The 17,266-nt window shown below is 42.1% G+C and overlaps 1 protein-coding gene across 1 annotated transcript in view; it reads left to right on the top strand.

The window, feature by feature from the left end:
- The window catches only part of LOC139454223 (ubiquitin carboxyl-terminal hydrolase CYLD-like), a 32,592-nt gene extending 15,649 nt beyond the window's left edge, over positions 1–16,943 (top strand). Inside the window, exons 6-14 of the mRNA XM_071235804.1 lie at positions 1,420–1,570; positions 3,350–3,614; positions 4,025–4,116; positions 4,745–4,811; positions 6,413–6,533; positions 7,319–7,427; positions 9,623–9,738; positions 10,334–10,565; positions 14,101–16,943. Coding sequence (XP_071091905.1) covers positions 1,420–1,570; positions 3,350–3,614; positions 4,025–4,116; positions 4,745–4,811; positions 6,413–6,533; positions 7,319–7,427; positions 9,623–9,738; positions 10,334–10,565; positions 14,101–14,291 — 1,344 coding nt within the window. The 3' untranslated portion in view covers positions 14,292–16,943. The remainder of the gene's footprint in view (positions 1–1,419; positions 1,571–3,349; positions 3,615–4,024; positions 4,117–4,744; positions 4,812–6,412; positions 6,534–7,318; positions 7,428–9,622; positions 9,739–10,333; positions 10,566–14,100) is intronic.
- The last annotated feature ends 323 nt before the right edge of the window (positions 16,944–17,266 follow it).

Here is a 17,266-nt window from a genome sequence, read left to right as displayed (position 1 = left end):
TCACTACCTACTCGATCATAACACCTGTAAAAGTGGTAAGATTAATAGTTCGGTGCTGGAAATTCAGACATAACCCATAGATACATGTATCATTACACATGTGAAATTTCAACCAAATATGATAACCCTAAGTGGTTTAGGGGAAATCTCTAATGAACACCCCTCATATTTGCTAGTCCTCAATGCTGACTGGACAAAGAAGTTAACTGATTGGACAGTTGAAGTGATGTGACACCACAGTGATGCATTGTTGAAATCATAACAAACTGATGACAGTGCTTCATGAGAACAATAGGTGAAGTTCAGTGAAGTTTCTCTGTAGGGTTGGTATTTCATATGTTTTTATTATACCCCCGTTTACGAAGTAAATTGGTTGTATATAGCGTTCCGTTCGTCAGTCCTTCCGTCCAAGCTTTTGTACGGCCCATAACTTTTTAACCATGCACCCTAGCTTCACCAAACTTGCTACACACGTTAACCACAATGAGTACTTGTGCCTTTTGCTAGTTTGAAGATTCTGATTTTTTTTATTTTTGCCGTTTCCAAGGAATCATGGTGAAACATAAATTTTGGGTAGAGTTTTTGTACGATCCATGTTTACAATATTTTGTATCCTAAACTTGCTACATTAACCACTATGATTGTTTTTTTATCTTTTATAAGATTCTGAAAGTTTTCTCTTTTGCTGTTTTCATGGAAACATGATGGAATTTAGAAATATTGATGACAGATGACAGTATCTGTGCTTTGTGTTAGTTTGAATTTATGAATTCTTTACCATATCTGTAAAGGCTAGATGGAAATTATTAATTTATTGATTTTCTTATATGATTTTGTTCCATTTTTTATGTGTTTTTATATCAAAATTTTTGGTCCTTTTGATAATTCTTCTTATGTAACTCCTCAATCAATTTTTATTAAAAGGTGTTCAAAGGTGTGGTAACATGGGAGATTTGGGGTGGGGGTGGTCAATTGTCACTGGAACTCAATCTTAGTTTTTAAAACATTGAAGTTAAAATCAGTTAGAAATATGTTATATTTCATTAATTAACAAACTATTTACTATTTGTTGTTGACCAGCGGGGATAACCGGGGTATTTGAGCTTTGCTCACTTCTTTCTTGTTAATTTTCTGTCTTAAAATGACAATGGGAAATAAATAGAAAAGCCTACTCAAAACTCGGAAATACAAATTATCTGTCCTTCATGAATGAATGATGCTGTTCGTTGGATATTCTAATTGCTGGTCATAATGAATTCATCTACACAGTTATGGCATATGACTCTTTTAATTCTTATAGTTTTCTTTAAAGAACAGCCCAAGCTGTGTTAACCATGCCTACTGGTGGTGATGTGTAGGTACTCTGTAGCACTGATCTGTCTCCCAGCCTGTCTAACATGCTGTACTTTGATTCTGCAGGAGGATGAGACTTCAGCAGGCACTGATGGGACATTTAAGGGCCACCGTCTGTTTCATTGTGGACCGAAGAGAGCACTGTTTGTCCCGTTGTATAAATGCCATAAAGACAAACGCTTCCATGCAGCCAACAGGAGGAGCACAGATAGCACGTGTAAGTTAAGTCATCATACAGGTAACACTCGTACAAGGACAGGTGACACTAGCCCACCTATTCATCTCCAGAAAGTATCTAAACCCTGCTACCTTAGTCAGTTGATACTAGTAGGCCTTGATGTATCAGTAAGCAAGGGCAAACTAGCCGCCACCAGTGTGTCATTCCTTGCCTAGTCGTGAAGGTCAGCCATTATCCATTCTACCATGAATTTGGAATTTACTCGATTCTGATTGGTCAATCAGAGGCTATTAAATCACAATAAACCCCCTCTGATTGAAACAGCTGGTTTGACGGCCGCATCACTGCGGAAGCTAATATTCATAGAATAGTACTTTTTTCAGTCATTGTCGGTAGGCATATTTAAATAATTATATCTACAATTACATGTTACAAAATGCACCATAGCGGTTACTACAATATTCAAAGGATGTGTGGCAATACATTTCGTGCAGAAAACACAATAGAAATCTACAAAGGGAATGTTTTTTACGTTTTGGAAACAACAGAAGAGCTTGGAATTTTGGAGCTTTTCTATATACGACTGTGACGTCATATCTTTTGCGTCACAATGAGCGACATGACGTAATAATGGTGACGTGCAATGTAGAGCGAAAGCCTTGCAAAGCTTGCTTTGTTTTCTTTAGGGATGCCCACCTCATTTTGCTTTCTCATATGCTTTATAGGTTGTAAACAAACTGCTTGAGTATATACAGCGCCATATTTTGTTCGGTGATTCCGTAATTCAGATAGATAACCCACTCAAAACATTGGACTCAACCCATGCCGCTTCACTCAGTATATTTGCTAACACCAAAGAGTTCGCTGCGCGTTCGGTTCCAAATTCAATTAAGCACAGTAATATCTACAGGTAACCTAGCTCTACAGTAAAAACACAGTATGTTTATCTCCGAATTGTTGCCACAAGATTCCTATTTTAGTCAGAAAGGAGAAACGTTTTAAATTGTTTACAAACAAACTGTATGTTTAAGATAGTCATTGACAACTGGACTGGCAACTCTAAACATTACCAGTCCTCCCTAATTTTGGTGTGTTCCAACTTTCAGCAAATCAAGAAATGTATCCAAATTTCCTCGTTTTCATTTTTTCAACGTCATGTATGTTTATAGCTTGCAAATTCTAAGACGTCAACTTCAAAGTAACTTAGTTAGATCTTCACGTCATTCACTAAAAGTCCAGTCACAATTTTCTCTCATTATTTTTTTAATATTCACTTGGTTCGAGACCAAGTTGCTACAGCTATAGATTTGACCCCGAAAGCGAAGTGTAATGATATTTCCTTGCACAATAGATAGGCAAGGAGAAACCCTGATGGTAACAAACAAGCTGACTTCATTTGAAAAATATACTTCCAAGCCTAATTTGACCTGTAAAAAATGGTTATGACCAGTAAGCAGGAACACTACTGCAAAAGTAGGATGAATTAGGTTATGTCTGCTGAGGGCATATCACTTTAGAATAGCTCTGTTGGAGCCTGTGTTAAGTGTTAAATTGTGGATTGGGTGGTGAAAATGGCACAGTATGGATAGCAAGTGCACTGACTCCTTGATAATAAGTTGTCAGCTGTGACCAGCTTGTCTGTCCAAACCCAAGGACTTGCCTCAACTAGCTGTGTGACATTGTGTCCGTTAGCTGTGCCAGTATTCAAATATGTGTGAACCTTTTACCTGGGACAGCTGCTGTAAAGTTTGAGGTGCCAATAAACTGAGATGAAAAACATCCTCTTTGTACAATAATTTATTTATTTTTCATTTTCAGCTTTTGGAATATTAGAGACCCCCGACATATCTGGTGATGTATCACCACCGTCGTCACTAGAGACTGTGAGAAAACTGATTGGTAAAAACAAGGGAATACAAGGACATCATAATTCATGCTATTTGGATGCAACTTTATTTGCAATGTTTTCTTTCACAACTGTGTTTGATTCTGTGTTATATCGACCACCAACACCAGGGGACTTGGAGGCATATGCTGATGTGCAGAAAGTACTCAAGGAAGGAATTGTGAACCCATTGAGAAAGTAAGTCTGACATGTGATTGTAGCTTGTAACAAGCAATGGCGGAAATTGTAGAGGGACAGGTCTTCAAATGGAGGTTTGTGTCAGTGAGGACTGACCTGTGTCTCATTTGTGAGGAGTTGACTGTAATGTGTGCTGTATGGGCGTCAGTTGACTGTGTTGCAGGCTCCATTATGTGAGAGCTGACTAGGTGATGATGTTAATGTATGGACGGTTGTTTGTTATAGACTCCATTATGTGAGAGCTGACTAGGTGATAATGTTATGTATTGACGGTTGTTTGTTATAGACTCCATTATGTGAGAGCTGACTAGGTGATGATGTTAATGTATTGACGGTTGTTTGTTATAGACTCCATTATGTGAGAGCTGACTAGGTGATGATGTTAATGTATGGACGGTTGTTTATTATAGACTCCATTATGTGAGAGCTGACAAAGTGATGGCCTTGCGGAAGTTTTTGGATAAACTTGGGAAGATACCGGGCATGATGGGAGAAGAGAAAGGTCAGAACAAATGAATGAACAAACAAATGCTGTTTGTAATTGTATAAACAATGTCTTGGGTTGCCTGTAACTAGTTTACCCTGGAACAGGCAATCCGGTGGCTGGAGCAACAATAAGGGTGTGGTGACGCTGTCGTCCAGGGGACACATTGTGACCAACCTTGCCACATGAATAGAATACTGGGAGCAAATGTCAATACTGGCTTACGAATGGCCTAAGATCTTTGGTTGTTGTTTTACACTCGGCCGTGTTTCAGCTGTATCAGAGGCTGTTAAAAGTCTATCAGAAATTACTAAGACAGGAATCAGTAATCAGAAATATGATGAGTTGAGTGAAACGTTTAATATATATGAAACCTGCATTTCTAGAGAAGAACTATTGTAGTATTTTCTTTAGAAGTGTCCACCTGAAGTTGGCTTATGAAGTAGCTGTGTTTCACATTTCAGTGCCCCTTGCATGTGAGAGTAAAGTATACTGTTTCAGCTGTAGCATCATTGGAGCATCTACAGCTTCATACTTCGTTAAAAGACTATTATCATTGTTTCCTTCATTCAGATCACACTCTAAACATTGGACTCAACTCATAATCTGCACTAAGCTATAACTGTTTCCCATGTGGGTGTTGCAGATCCTGAAGAGTTTCTGAGCACCTTACTAGGACAGATAATGAGGGCTGATCCATTGCTGCATCTCAGGTGGGTCTGGTAGCAGTGTAGCTACTGTGTAACATTGAGGGTGTCTGGTTGTAGCAGTGTAGCTACTGTGTAACACTGAGGGTGTCTGGTTGTAGCAGTGTAGCTACTGTGTAACATTGATGGTGTCTGGTTGTAGCAGTGTAGCTACTGTGTAACACTGAGGGTGTCTGGTTGTAGCAGTGTAGCTACTATGTAACATTGAGGGTGTCTGGTTGTAGCAGTGTAGATACTGTGTAACACTGAGGGTGTCTGGTTGTAGAAGTGTAGCTACTGTGTAACACTGAGGGTGTCTGGTTGTAGCAGTGTAGCTACTATGTAACATTGAGGGTGTCTGGTTGTAGCAGTGTAGATACTGTGTAACACTGAGGGTGTCTGGTTGTAGCAGTGTAGCTACTGTGTAACATTGATGGTGTCTGGTTGTAGCAGTGTAGCTACTATGTAACATTGAGGGTGTCTGGTTGTAGCAGTGTAGATACAGTGTAACACTGAGGGTGTCTTGTTGTAGCAGTGTAGATACTGTGTAACATTGAGGGTGTCTGGTTGTAGCAGTGTAGATACAGTGTAACATTGAGGGTGTCTGGCTGTAGCAGTGTAGATACAGTGTAACATTGAGGGTGTCTGGCTGTAGCAGTGTAGATACAGTGTAACATTGAGGGTGTCTGGTTGTAGCAGTGTAGATACAGTGTAACATTGAGGGTGTCTGGTTGTAGCAGTGTAGCTACTGTGTAACATTGAGGGTGTCTGGCTGTAGCAGTGTAGATACAGTGTAACATTGAGGGTGTCTGGTTGTAGCAGTGTAGATACAGTGTAACATTGAGGGTGTCTGGTTGTAGCAGTGTAGCTACTGTAAAACATTGAGGGTGTCTGGTTGTAGCAGTGTAAATACAGTGTAACATTGAGGGTGTCTGGTTGTAGCAGTGTAGCTACTGTGTAACATTGATGGTGTCTGGTTGTAGCAGTGTAGCTACTGTGTAACATTGAGGGTGTCTGGTTGTAGCAGTGTAGCTACTGTGTAACATTGAGGGTGTCTGGTTGTAGCAGTGTAGCTACTGTGTAACATTGAGGGTGTCTGGTTATAGCAGTGTAGCTACTGTGTAACATTGAGGGTGTCTGGTTGTAGCAGTGTAGCTACTGTGTAACATTGAGGGTGTCTGGTTGTAGCAGTGTAGCTACTGTGTAACATTGAGGGTGTCTGGTTGTAGCAGTGTAGCTACTATGTAACATTGAGGGTGTCTGGTTGTAGCAGTGTAGATACTGTGCAACATTGAGGGTGTCTGGTTGTAGCAGTGTAGCTACTGTGTAACATTGAGGGTGTCTGGTTGTAGCAGTGTAGCTACTGTGTAGTGCTGAGGGTGTCTGGCTGTAGCAGTGTAGCTACTGTGTAGTGTTGAGGGTGTCAGCTGTAGCAGTGTAGCTACTGTGTAACATTGAGGGTGTCTGGTTGTAGCAGTGTAGCTACTGTGTAGTGTTGAGGATGTCTGGCTGTAGCAGTGTAGCTACTGTGTGTTAGAGGATATCTGGATCCATTCTGCGTATGAAACATCACTTGTCCTTAGCGAGTGTTCTGACTGCAGTGTCTCACCCCTTCCCATCTGTTGCAGCTCGGGGGAGAAGACCAACTTTTACCAGCTGTTCATGGAGAAGGATGACATGTTACTGCTCCCCACCACCCAGAAGTTGGTGGAGCTCTCCTTCCACCAGAGTAACGTCAAGTTGAAGGAGGTGGGTGATACCGGAGTTACTAGTCACTGCCTACCCTTTCAGGGTCCTGTTCTACTAAGTGATCTTAGTGTTAACACGATCGTTATTCCCGTTCTTTAACACAGCTTATGACAGTTGTAGCACGAAGATTGTTTTGTGGCACTGGGCCCTGATCTCTTAGTTAAGGTATCTATAGGACTAGTAGACATTAGTGATACCGGTACTTGGAGTTGTAGGACATCATCATCATAAGGACCAGTGAGTGTCTCAAGTTATCAGAAACAACCATATATGAACCTTAGCATGTGATGTTGAAAGTGACTTAGCTAGGACGTGCTGAGATTACCTGTCTATCCAGGCTGCATTAGTGTCAAATGTCAATCCGGACACTTACCTTTGTTTGCTGACATAAACATTCATATCATGCAATATCAGTCAGTAGTAGCTTATTCAATGCATGTTAAATCTTAAAGTTCTGTCTCTAGTCCTCAATACAAAGGTTTTGTTGAAATTATGCTCCTTTATCCTCCTAAGACATTGACTTTCTAACAAGCCTGGATGAATTTTTTCTCTCATTTTTTTACCCTCTGACAGTTAAGAAATATTTTTTGATCCATCAGATGACAAAATAATGGCCTCCTCAGGCAGATGTTAAACAAATAACTACAATCTAATTTACTGGTGCATCTAGTTAATGGTTGAACATGAATCACAGCATTGTATTTTACCAAGAGTTTAATGAGAATTATATGCAAGATGTAAGAATGTATTCGTTGTCAGTGTTTGATCTGAAGTTTGTGTGGCAGGTGCCGTCATGCTTCATCATCCAGATGCCGAGGTTCGGGAAAGACTACAAGATGTTCCGCCGGATTATTCCCAGCTTGGAACTGGACATCACAGACATCCTGGAAGAAGGTATGTATGGATGAGTGCTAAGACCAACGGCCACATGGTCATTCAAAACAGAATATATACTCGCTTCCAAAAGAAATGCAAACCTTAACATATGAAATATCCGAAAACAAAAGGTCATACATATAGGATATATTCCATTTCCAACATTTCATACTTGGGGCGTTGCGTTTCTTTTGGAAGTGAGTATAATGGACAAATGTGATGTTCTGGTAGCATCCTGTGTCTCATCCTTGAGTATGCAGTGTATTATATCCAGTGCTGTCAACTTGGACCCATTCATTACCATAGCTTCATTTAGCGCCCAGTATGAATGGCATGATGCTAAGAATAGTTGTCCTATCAAAGTTCTCTCATGGGAGAGAATTCTGTGATAATTTATAGATGGAAATGGTGACTTCACTTTCAGAACAAAGCTATGGTGGCAAATGGATTAAGGTTATTTGCGTCCCTTGGGCACGCCAGAAACCTATGATTGTGGGTTCGAATCCCAGTTCACCCCGATTATGTTTCTAGGTTTGTCAGCACGTGCTCGTGGGTTTCACCGAAGTGGTAAACGTCTGAGACCTGCATCGGGCTTTCCTCCCACATTAAGCTGACACGCCGTGATATAACTGGAATAGTGTTAAAAGCGGTGTTAAACCCAACTCACTCGCTCACTCACTCTTGTGTATCACGTGTTGTGAGTTGAACTATACTCACAGCATCTTGATGAATAATGACATAGCAGATGTGCAATTAATCAGTGTGCAAGATTTGGCAAGAAATGGATATCTGAAAAGACTGGAGAGTGTTGACAAAATATTTGATTGTTGAAATATGATTGATATCTTACATTTTAGCAAAATGCTTAATAGAGTGTGAAAGTGATAGTCCTCTCCCATTACACTGTATTATGACCCAGGGGCCCAGTCCCAAGCTGCAGATGCCCGGAGGGTTGATGTGTTTGCTAGTTGGTCCCTGTATTTCTCAGCAATGAGTCTGTGTTGCAGGAGCACGGAGGGTTGATGTGTTTGCTAGTTGGTCCCTGTATTTCTAAGCAATGAGTCTGTGTTGCAGGAGCACGGAGGGTTGATGTGTTTGCTAGTTGGTCCCTGTATTTCTCAGCAATGAGTCTGTGTTGCAGGAGCGCGGAGGGTTGATGTGTTTGCAAGTTGGTTCCTGTATTTCTCAGCAATGAGTCTGTGTTGCAGGAGCCCGGAGGGTTGATGTGTTTGCAAGTTGGTCCCTGTATTTCTCAGCAATGAGTCTGTGTTGCAGGAGCCCGGAGGGTTGATGTGTTTACAAGTTGGTCCCTGTATTTCTCAGCAATGCGTCTGTGTTGCAGGAGCCCGGAGGGTTGATGTGTTTGCAAGTTGGTTCCTGTATTTCTCAGCAATGCGTCTGTGTTGCAGGAGCTCGGAGGGTTGATGTGTTTGCAAGTTGGTCCCTGTATTTCTCAGCAATGCGTCTGTGTTGCACGAGCCCGGAGGGTTGATGTGTTTGCAAGTTGGTCCCTGTATTTCTCAGCAATGCGTCTGTGTTGCAGGTGCCCAGAGGGTTGATGTGTTTGCAAGTTGGTTCCTGTATTTCTCAGCAATGCGTCTGTGTTGCAGGAGCCCGGAGGGTTGATGTGTTTGCAAGTTGGTCCCTGTATTTCTCAGCAATGAGTCTGTGTTGCAGGAGCCCGGAGGGTTGATGTGTTTGCTAGTTGGTCCCTGTATTTCTCAGCAATGAGTCTGTGTTGCAGGAGCACGGAGGGTTGATGTGTTTGCTAGTTGGTCCCTGTATTTCTCAGCAATGCGTCTGTGTTGCAGGAGCCCGGAGGGTTGATGTGTTTGCAAGTTGGTCCCTGTATTTCTCAGCAATGCGTCTGTGTTGCAGGAGCCCGGAGGGTTGATGTGTTTGCAAGTTGGTTCCTGTATTTCTCAGCAATGCGTCTGTGTTGCAGGAGCACGGAGGGTTGATGTGTTTGCAAGTTGGTTCCTGTATTTCTCAGCAATGCGTCTGTGTTGCAGGAGCCCGGAGGGTTGATGTGTTTGCAAGTTGGTCCCTGTATTTCTCAGCAATGCGTCTGTGTTGCAGGAGCCCGGAGGGTTGATGTGTTTGCAAGTTGGTTCCTGTATTTCTCAGCAATGCGTCTGTGTTGCAGGAGCCCGGAGGGTTGATGTGTTTGCTAGTTGGTCCCTGTATTTCTCAGCAATGAGTCTGTGTTGCAGGAGCCCGGGAGTGCATCGTCTGCGGCAACCTGGCCACGCACGAGTGTAAGGACTGCTACCAGCTACAGAAAACAATGTTGAGTGCCACAGCCTTCTGTCAAAACTGTTGTTCAAAGGTTAGTTTTTTTATCTTTCATGTTCTGTAATGTAAGGGAAATCAGGACAGATCGATTCCTTGGAAAAACTCAGCTATCTCCCTCAAATCACCAGCGAGGGATTTGTGTCTTAGTTATCTCCCTTCGCTTGTTGAAGCTTACTGGAAGATAATGCATTCAATTACAGGGATTGGTTAATGTTAAAGTAACATATATACTGCAGTGACTTACTATGTATTATAGACATTTATTTACATGATTTTAAAAATGTATGATTGCCAATATTTAGTGTAGTGGATCAGCCATACTCCGCTGTGGTATGATTGATCCCTTGAACATTAGTCATACTCTGTTTATTGTAAATCTGGGTTAGAATTAGTCCCAGAAAAATTATTCTGGTGGTAAGAGAAACTAAATGGGTTGTGTGGTCAGAATCAGCATGCCATTCTACTCTGACAACATGGAATATTGTTCATAGCAATTACTGGTTTGTCTAAACCGGACGCATTTATTTACAGGCCACTGTTATATTGCTGGAATATCGCCGTGAACAGTGTTAAGCAACAAGAACAACTGTTTACAGTAGGCTTATAAAAGCTTTTTCTCCTCTCCACAGAGCCATCAGCACAAGACACGAAAGGGCCACTTGCCGACCCCCATCAAGGTGTCGGAGGGTCTACAGAAGCACCTCTCCTCCTGCACTGATGTGGATCTCAGTTCCCACAGAGAGAAGATGGAGCTGTTCGCTGTTGTGTGTATACAGACCAGTCATTATGTCTCCTTCGTCAAGTGTGGCACTGGGGATGAAGCCCAATGGGTCTTCTTTGATTCAATGGCAGATAGAATGGGTAAGACAGTTGGACCAGCTTAGATTCAATGGCAGATAGAAAGGGTAAGACTGGTTGGACCAGCGTATATTCAATGGCAGATAGAATGGGTAAGACTGGTTGGACCAGCTTTGATTCAATGGCAGATAGAATGGGTAAGACTGGTTGGACCAGCGTAGATTCAATGGCAGATAGAATGGGTAAGACTGGTTGGACCAGCGTAGATTCAATGGCAGATAGAATGGGTAAGACAGTTGGACCAGCTTAGATTCAATAGCAGATAGATTGGGTAAGACTGGTTGGACCAGCTTTGATTCAATGGCAGATAGAATGGGTAAGACAGTTGGACCAGCTTAGATTCAATGGCAGATAGAGTGGGTAAGACTGGTTGGACCAGCTTAGATTCAGTGGCAGATAGAATGGGTAAGACTGGTTGGACCAGCTTAGATTCAATGGCAGATAGAATGGGTAAGACTGGTTGGACCAGCTTTGATTCAATGGCAGATAGAATGGGTAAGACTGGTTGGACCAGCTTAGATTCAGTGGCAGATAGAATGGGTAAGACTGGTTGGACCAGCTTAGATTCAATGGCAGATAGAATGGGTAAGACTGGTTGGACCAGCTTTGATTCGATGGCAGATAAAATGGGTAAGACAGTTGGACCAGCTTAGATTCAGTGGCAGATAGAATGGGTAAGACTGGTTGGACCAGCTTTGATTCAGTGGCAGATAGAATGGGTAAGGCTGGTTGGACCAGCTTAGATTCAATGGCAGATAGAATGGGTAAGACTGGTTGGACCAGCTTAGATTCAGTGGCAGATAGAATGGGTAAGACAGCTGGACCAGCTTAGATTCAGTGGCAGATAGAATGGGTAAGACTGGTTGGACCAGCTTAGATTCAATGGCAGATAGAATGGGTAAGAATGGTTGGACCAGCTTAGATTCAAAGGCAGATAGAATGGATAAGACTGGTTGGACCAGCTTAGATTCAGTGGCAGATAGAATGGGTAAGACTGGTTGGACCAGCTTAGATTCAATGGCAGATAGAATGGGTAAGACTGGTTGGACCAGCTTAGATTCAATGGCAGATAGAATGGGTAAGACTGGTTGGACCAGCTTAGATTCAATGGCAGATAGAATGGGTAAGACTGGTTGGACCAGCTTAGATTCAATGGCAGATAGAATGGGTAAGACAGTTGGACCAGCTTAGATTCAGTGGCAGATAGAATGGGTAAGACTGGTTGGACCAGCTTAGATTCAATGGCAGATAGAATGGGTAAGACTGGTTGGACCAGCTTAGATTCAATGGCAGATAGAATGGGTAAGACAGTTTGACCAGCTTAGATTCAATGGCAGATAGAATGGGTAAGACTGGTTGGACCAGCTTTAATTCAATGGCAGATAGAATGGGTAAGACTGGTTGGATCAGCTTAGATTCAAAGGCAGATAGAGTGGGTAAGACTGGTTGGACCAGCTTAGATTCAATGGCAGATAGAATGGGTAAGACTGGTTGGACCAGCTTAGATTCAATGGCAGATAGAATGGGTAAGACTGGTTGGACCAGCTTAGATTCAATGGCAGATAGAATGGGTAAGACAGTTGGACCAGCTTAGATTCAATGGCAGATAGAATGGGTAAGACTGGTTGGACCAGCTTAGAATCAATGGCAGATAGAATGGGTAAGACAGTTGGACCAGCTTTGATTCAATGGCAGATAGAATGGGTAAGACTGGTTGGACCAGCTTAGATTCAGTGGCAGATAGAATGGGTAAGACTGGTTGGACAAGCTTAGATTCAATGGCAGATAGAATGGGTAAGACAGTTGGACCAGCTTTGATTCAATGGCAGATAGAATGGGTAAGACTGGTTGGACCAGCTTAGATTCAATGGCAGATAGAATGGGTAAGACTGGTTGGACCAGCTTAGATTCAAAGGCAGATAGAATGGGTAAGACTGGTTGGACCAGCTTTGATTCAATGGCAGATAGAATGGGTAAGACTGGTTGGACCAGCTATGATTCAATGGCAGATAGAATGGGTAAGACTGGTTGGACCAGCTTAGATTCAATGGCAGATAGAATGGGTAAGACAGCTGGACCAGCTTTGATTCAATGGCAGATAAAATTGGTAAGACTGGTTGGACCAGCTTAGATTCAATGGCAGATAGAAAGGGTAAGACTGGTTGTACCAGCTTTGATTCAATGGCAGATAGAATGGGTAAGACAGTTGGACCAGCTTAGATTCAATGGCAGATAGAAAGGGTAAGACTGGTTGTACCAGCTTTGATTCAATGGCAGATAGAATGGGTAAGACTGGTTGGACCAGCTTAGATTCAATGGCAGATAGAATGGGTAAGACTGGTTGGATCAGCTTTGATTCAATGGCAGATAGAATGGGTAAGACAGTTGGACCAGCTTAGATTCAATGGCAGATAGAATGGGTAAGACAGTTGGACCAGCTTTGATTCAATGGCAGATAGAATGGTTAAGACTGGTTGGACCAGCTTAGATTCAATGGCAGATAGAATGGATAAGACTGGTTGGACCAGCTTAGATTCAATGGCAGATAGAATGGGTAAGACAGTTGGACCAGCTTTGATTCAATGGCAGATAGAATGGGTAAGACTGGTTGGATCAGCTTAGATTCAGTGGCAGATAGAATGGGTAAGACTGGTTGGACCAGCGTAGATTCAATTGCAGATAGAATGGGTAAGACTGGTTGGACCAGCTTTGATTCAATGGCAGATAGAATGGGTAAGACTGGTTGGACCAGCTTTGATTCGATGGCAGATAGAATGGGTAAGACTGGTTGGACCAGCTTAGATTCAATGGCAGGTAGAATGGGTAAGACTGGTTGGACCAGCTTAGATTCAATGGCAGATAGAATGGGTAAGACTGGTTGGTCCAGCTTAGATTCAAAGGCAGATAGAATGGGTAAGAATGGTTGGACCAGCTTAGATTCAGTGGCAGATAGAATGGGTATGACTGGTTGGACCAGAGTTTAATAGTGGCTAGGGTGTGAGGAGTGAGCAAGTCTGGTTTTATAAATATATTGCAGGCTAACCAAGCAGAATGATGACCTGATAAAATATTAGACTGCACCCACTAATGGACTACTGTTTCCTGATTGGCTGATAATAGAATGGGCAGGGCATGTGTTGCATTATTGTGTGATTAATGATGTCACTGATTTTGAATTGTTGTCTTCATTTTTGTATGTTATTGATTAAATAAGCTGTCTGTGAAGGTATTGTTGACATATATTTAAGAGAATTGACTTGAGGATTATTTCTGTATGGAAGAATATACGTAATGTCTGGTGTGCACCTGGTGTAAATGTATGTATCTCAAATGACACTTATTTGCTGTTATTTCAGCAATATTAAGCACTCTTGTCATAAGAGGCTGGGGTGGTAGGTGAGGCTCTGTGCACAGCATGGGACATTGTTCTTACAGTGACAGGTTTGGCAGGCCCAGATTCATATTATTTACATGTTGCTGGGATATTGTTGTATATTGCTGAGTGCAGGGTAAAACAATAAACAAATAACTCTTTCAGGTGAACAAAAAGGATACAACATCCCAGAGGTGAAGGTCGTCCCTGAATTGTCAGGATGGCTGTCAGAAGGGAACTGGGATAAGATCCATAAGATTGACGATGACAAGCAGCTTCCCGAGTCCATCCGTCGCCTTCTGTGTGATGCCTACATGTGCATGTACCAGAGCTCGGAGGTCGCCATGTTCAAATGATGGATGCACTTGGTTATCTGAAAATTAACCTACGATGTCCAAATGGGCCCTTGGCAACCAGTTTGTGTCACTGACAGTCATGACCGTGTGATTGGCCATGAGATGCCCCAACAGGATGGAGTGATGTGGGGATGGCTAGATGAAGAATAACAATTCATATGCTACACATGCATGAAACGTTTTTTCTCTGAAAAGCAAAACCAGTTAGTTGTTATCTCTGTGTGAACCGTGCTGTACAGAAGGAGGCTGTAAACGCATTCGTTGTTGTGATATGATGCCTGCATTGATAGTAACAGCATAAAGCAGTATGTGAAACTTGGCGACACTTAATTGTCATGTTGAGGGTCTGTACTGTATCGAATCAGTACTCATTAATGAATCCATCTATGATTTCTACAAGATCTATTTCCTACAAGATACAGGTACTTGTATGGTACCCAGGGCTTTCCAGGTGAGGATATGGGTCCTCAGCAACTTATGCGTGTTGTAAGAGGCAACAAAATGGATCGGGTGGTCTGGCTCTTTGACTTGGTGTATGCATGTCATTGTATCCCCATTGTGTAGATCAATGGTCCAGACATGATTATTTACAGACTGCCGTCATATAGCTGCAATATTGCTGAGCGTGGCATTAAATAACAAACATGTGGTGCTGCATCGTTACATGACCTCATGACCTGATACTGACATCACAGCATGTGACGGTTGTATCACACTGTTACTTCATAACAGTCATAGTTAGAGCTTGTGATAAGTTAATAATAGTTACACTCAATAGATTTTTTTGTTATTATATAGTGCCACACTGTGTATTTCTAGCACTGCATATGTATATAACTTGATATGCTGTTGATGTATATGTATATATATCGTGTATGTGTGTCTAACAGTGTACGTATATTGTCTATATATTGCTTGCAGTGTAGGGAGGCTTGTTTCAAAGCTCAAGTACAAGTACCAGTAAAATACATGGTTGAGATGGTTTGGTGTTGCTTCGAGTGAACGTATTGGATACTTCATAATGTTTACAGGAGATACATACACCTGACTTGTTTGGCCTGATGTGACGATGGTGACGACGTACAGTTCTTGTAGTGATCTTGTTTATTCAGTGATCTTGTTCTATAAACCTATGTTGTTAAACCTGCAACAGATATCCGTGAGTGTATAATTATTTGCATCAAATTGAGTGCTATATTTCATTTTCCTATGTTAACAATTACTGTATATAGGTTATGTAGAAAGTGAAAGTACAGCTATTTTAAGAGTGAGTGAGTATGGTTTGGCGCCAATTAGCAATATCCAACAAAATCACTGCGGGGACATCAGAAATGGGCGTCACACATTGCACTCATGTTGGGAATCGAACCTAACGCTTTAACCACAAGGCTACCCCACCTCCCCAGCTTGTTAAGACATGAAACAGGTTAATGAAAGGTTAAGGAGCAAGTAACGATGCCGGTACAGGACACCCGAGCATTGTTGACTGGTGAAAAAGTATCATGATGGCGTGAGGTATGGTGGTGGGATACAGGAGGTCAGAATCAGCACCTGTATATATACCGTCACACAACGGGAGTCATTGTGGCCACCCGATCACCATTTGAAACTGGAAGAACATTGTAGTCTTGTAGTCCCCTACATGAGTTATCACCTAACCGAAATTCTCTGCATCTGGACAGTAGTGGCATTTGAAAATGGCACTTTTTGTCTCCAATCTAACAGTGTTTGATTGTCAGTTTAGAATTTTTAGGTTGTAAAGTTTACTGTTGAATATTTCTCAACTCTCCACATGTGGTTATTAGTTGGTATGGACAAATAAATAACTTTCATGCCATTTAAGACAAATTCTTGCTTTCGGATTTATATCTATTTTGCATTTCATAGGAACAATTTTGTAGCAAACAGACTGTAGTGTGGGTGAAGAAAGTTCTTTTGATCCGGAAATGTGTGCATGGGTTTTTGTAGCTGAATCAGCAGTCACATTGTTGGACTGTTCACAGTGGCAGTGTCACATGTCCATGTGGTTTACATGCTGTGCTGTTCTGAGGTCAACTATTTTAAGTGATTGAAAGGTTATGCATAATCTTCCCATGTGGTTGGTATGGAGCAAGAAGCAGAACCCACAGGGAGGCTCCAGACCATCTCATAATTCAAGTTGAACAAGGAAAAGCAATTACATCAAGGAAAAAACCTCCACCCAGGGTTGGTGAAGACTAAGGAATTGTTGTAAGGCCTTGTCAGACATCGGTGTACAGATACTTTGAGAGTGCGGAGGAACATCCCTTGCGACAGTAATGTACGTAAGATGTAAAGGGATCGGATGGTCAGGCTCACTGACTTGGTTGATGCATGTCATATCCCAGTTGTGTGGATTGGTGCTCATGATGTAAATCACCGGATTGTCTGGTCCAGATTTATTTAAAGACTGTCGTCATATAGCTGGAATATTGCCTTGTGTGGCGTTAAACAACAAACTGGGTGCTTGTACTAGGCCGGACTGATGCCGATTTATAGTGCTAGCACACTGAGATACCATGCCGCAGTTTAACATGAACACCCCACCCAGACACAGTATACTGACTCCGAGCCGACCAGTACTTGTTTAAGCCCCTTAATGCCGAGCGCCAGACAGGGTAACAACAAGTACCGTCTTTTGGTATGACGCGGTCGGGGATCGAAACCCGGAACTTCCGCTCTCCGGGCGGAAGCTCTACCATTAGACCACGGATGCGGTCTGACATCAACAGAACCATGACAACTAGTTTATTTGTTAGGGTCAGGCATGTCTTTGTGTGATACAGAATCTGTATTGGAATTGTGAAAAATTAATGTTCCTGTTACCTTGAATAGTGAGCGGAAACGTCAGAAAGTTCACACTGTGCTCACACAAAAAGGACAAGTAATCGCTGTGGTCACAAGTTGCCCTGAGAACAACAGGAGACAAAATGCTGTATCCAAAAAACAGACATTTG

This window comes from Haliotis cracherodii, unplaced genomic scaffold, assembly GCF_022045235.1.
Source record: "Haliotis cracherodii isolate W230 unplaced genomic scaffold, xgHalCrac1.p SCAF_10, whole genome shotgun sequence".
Classification (NCBI taxonomy): Eukaryota; Metazoa; Mollusca; class Gastropoda; order Lepetellida; family Haliotidae; genus Haliotis; species Haliotis cracherodii.
Note: the sequence above shows the minus strand (reverse complement) of the source record. Positions and strands in the feature narration are given on the sequence as shown.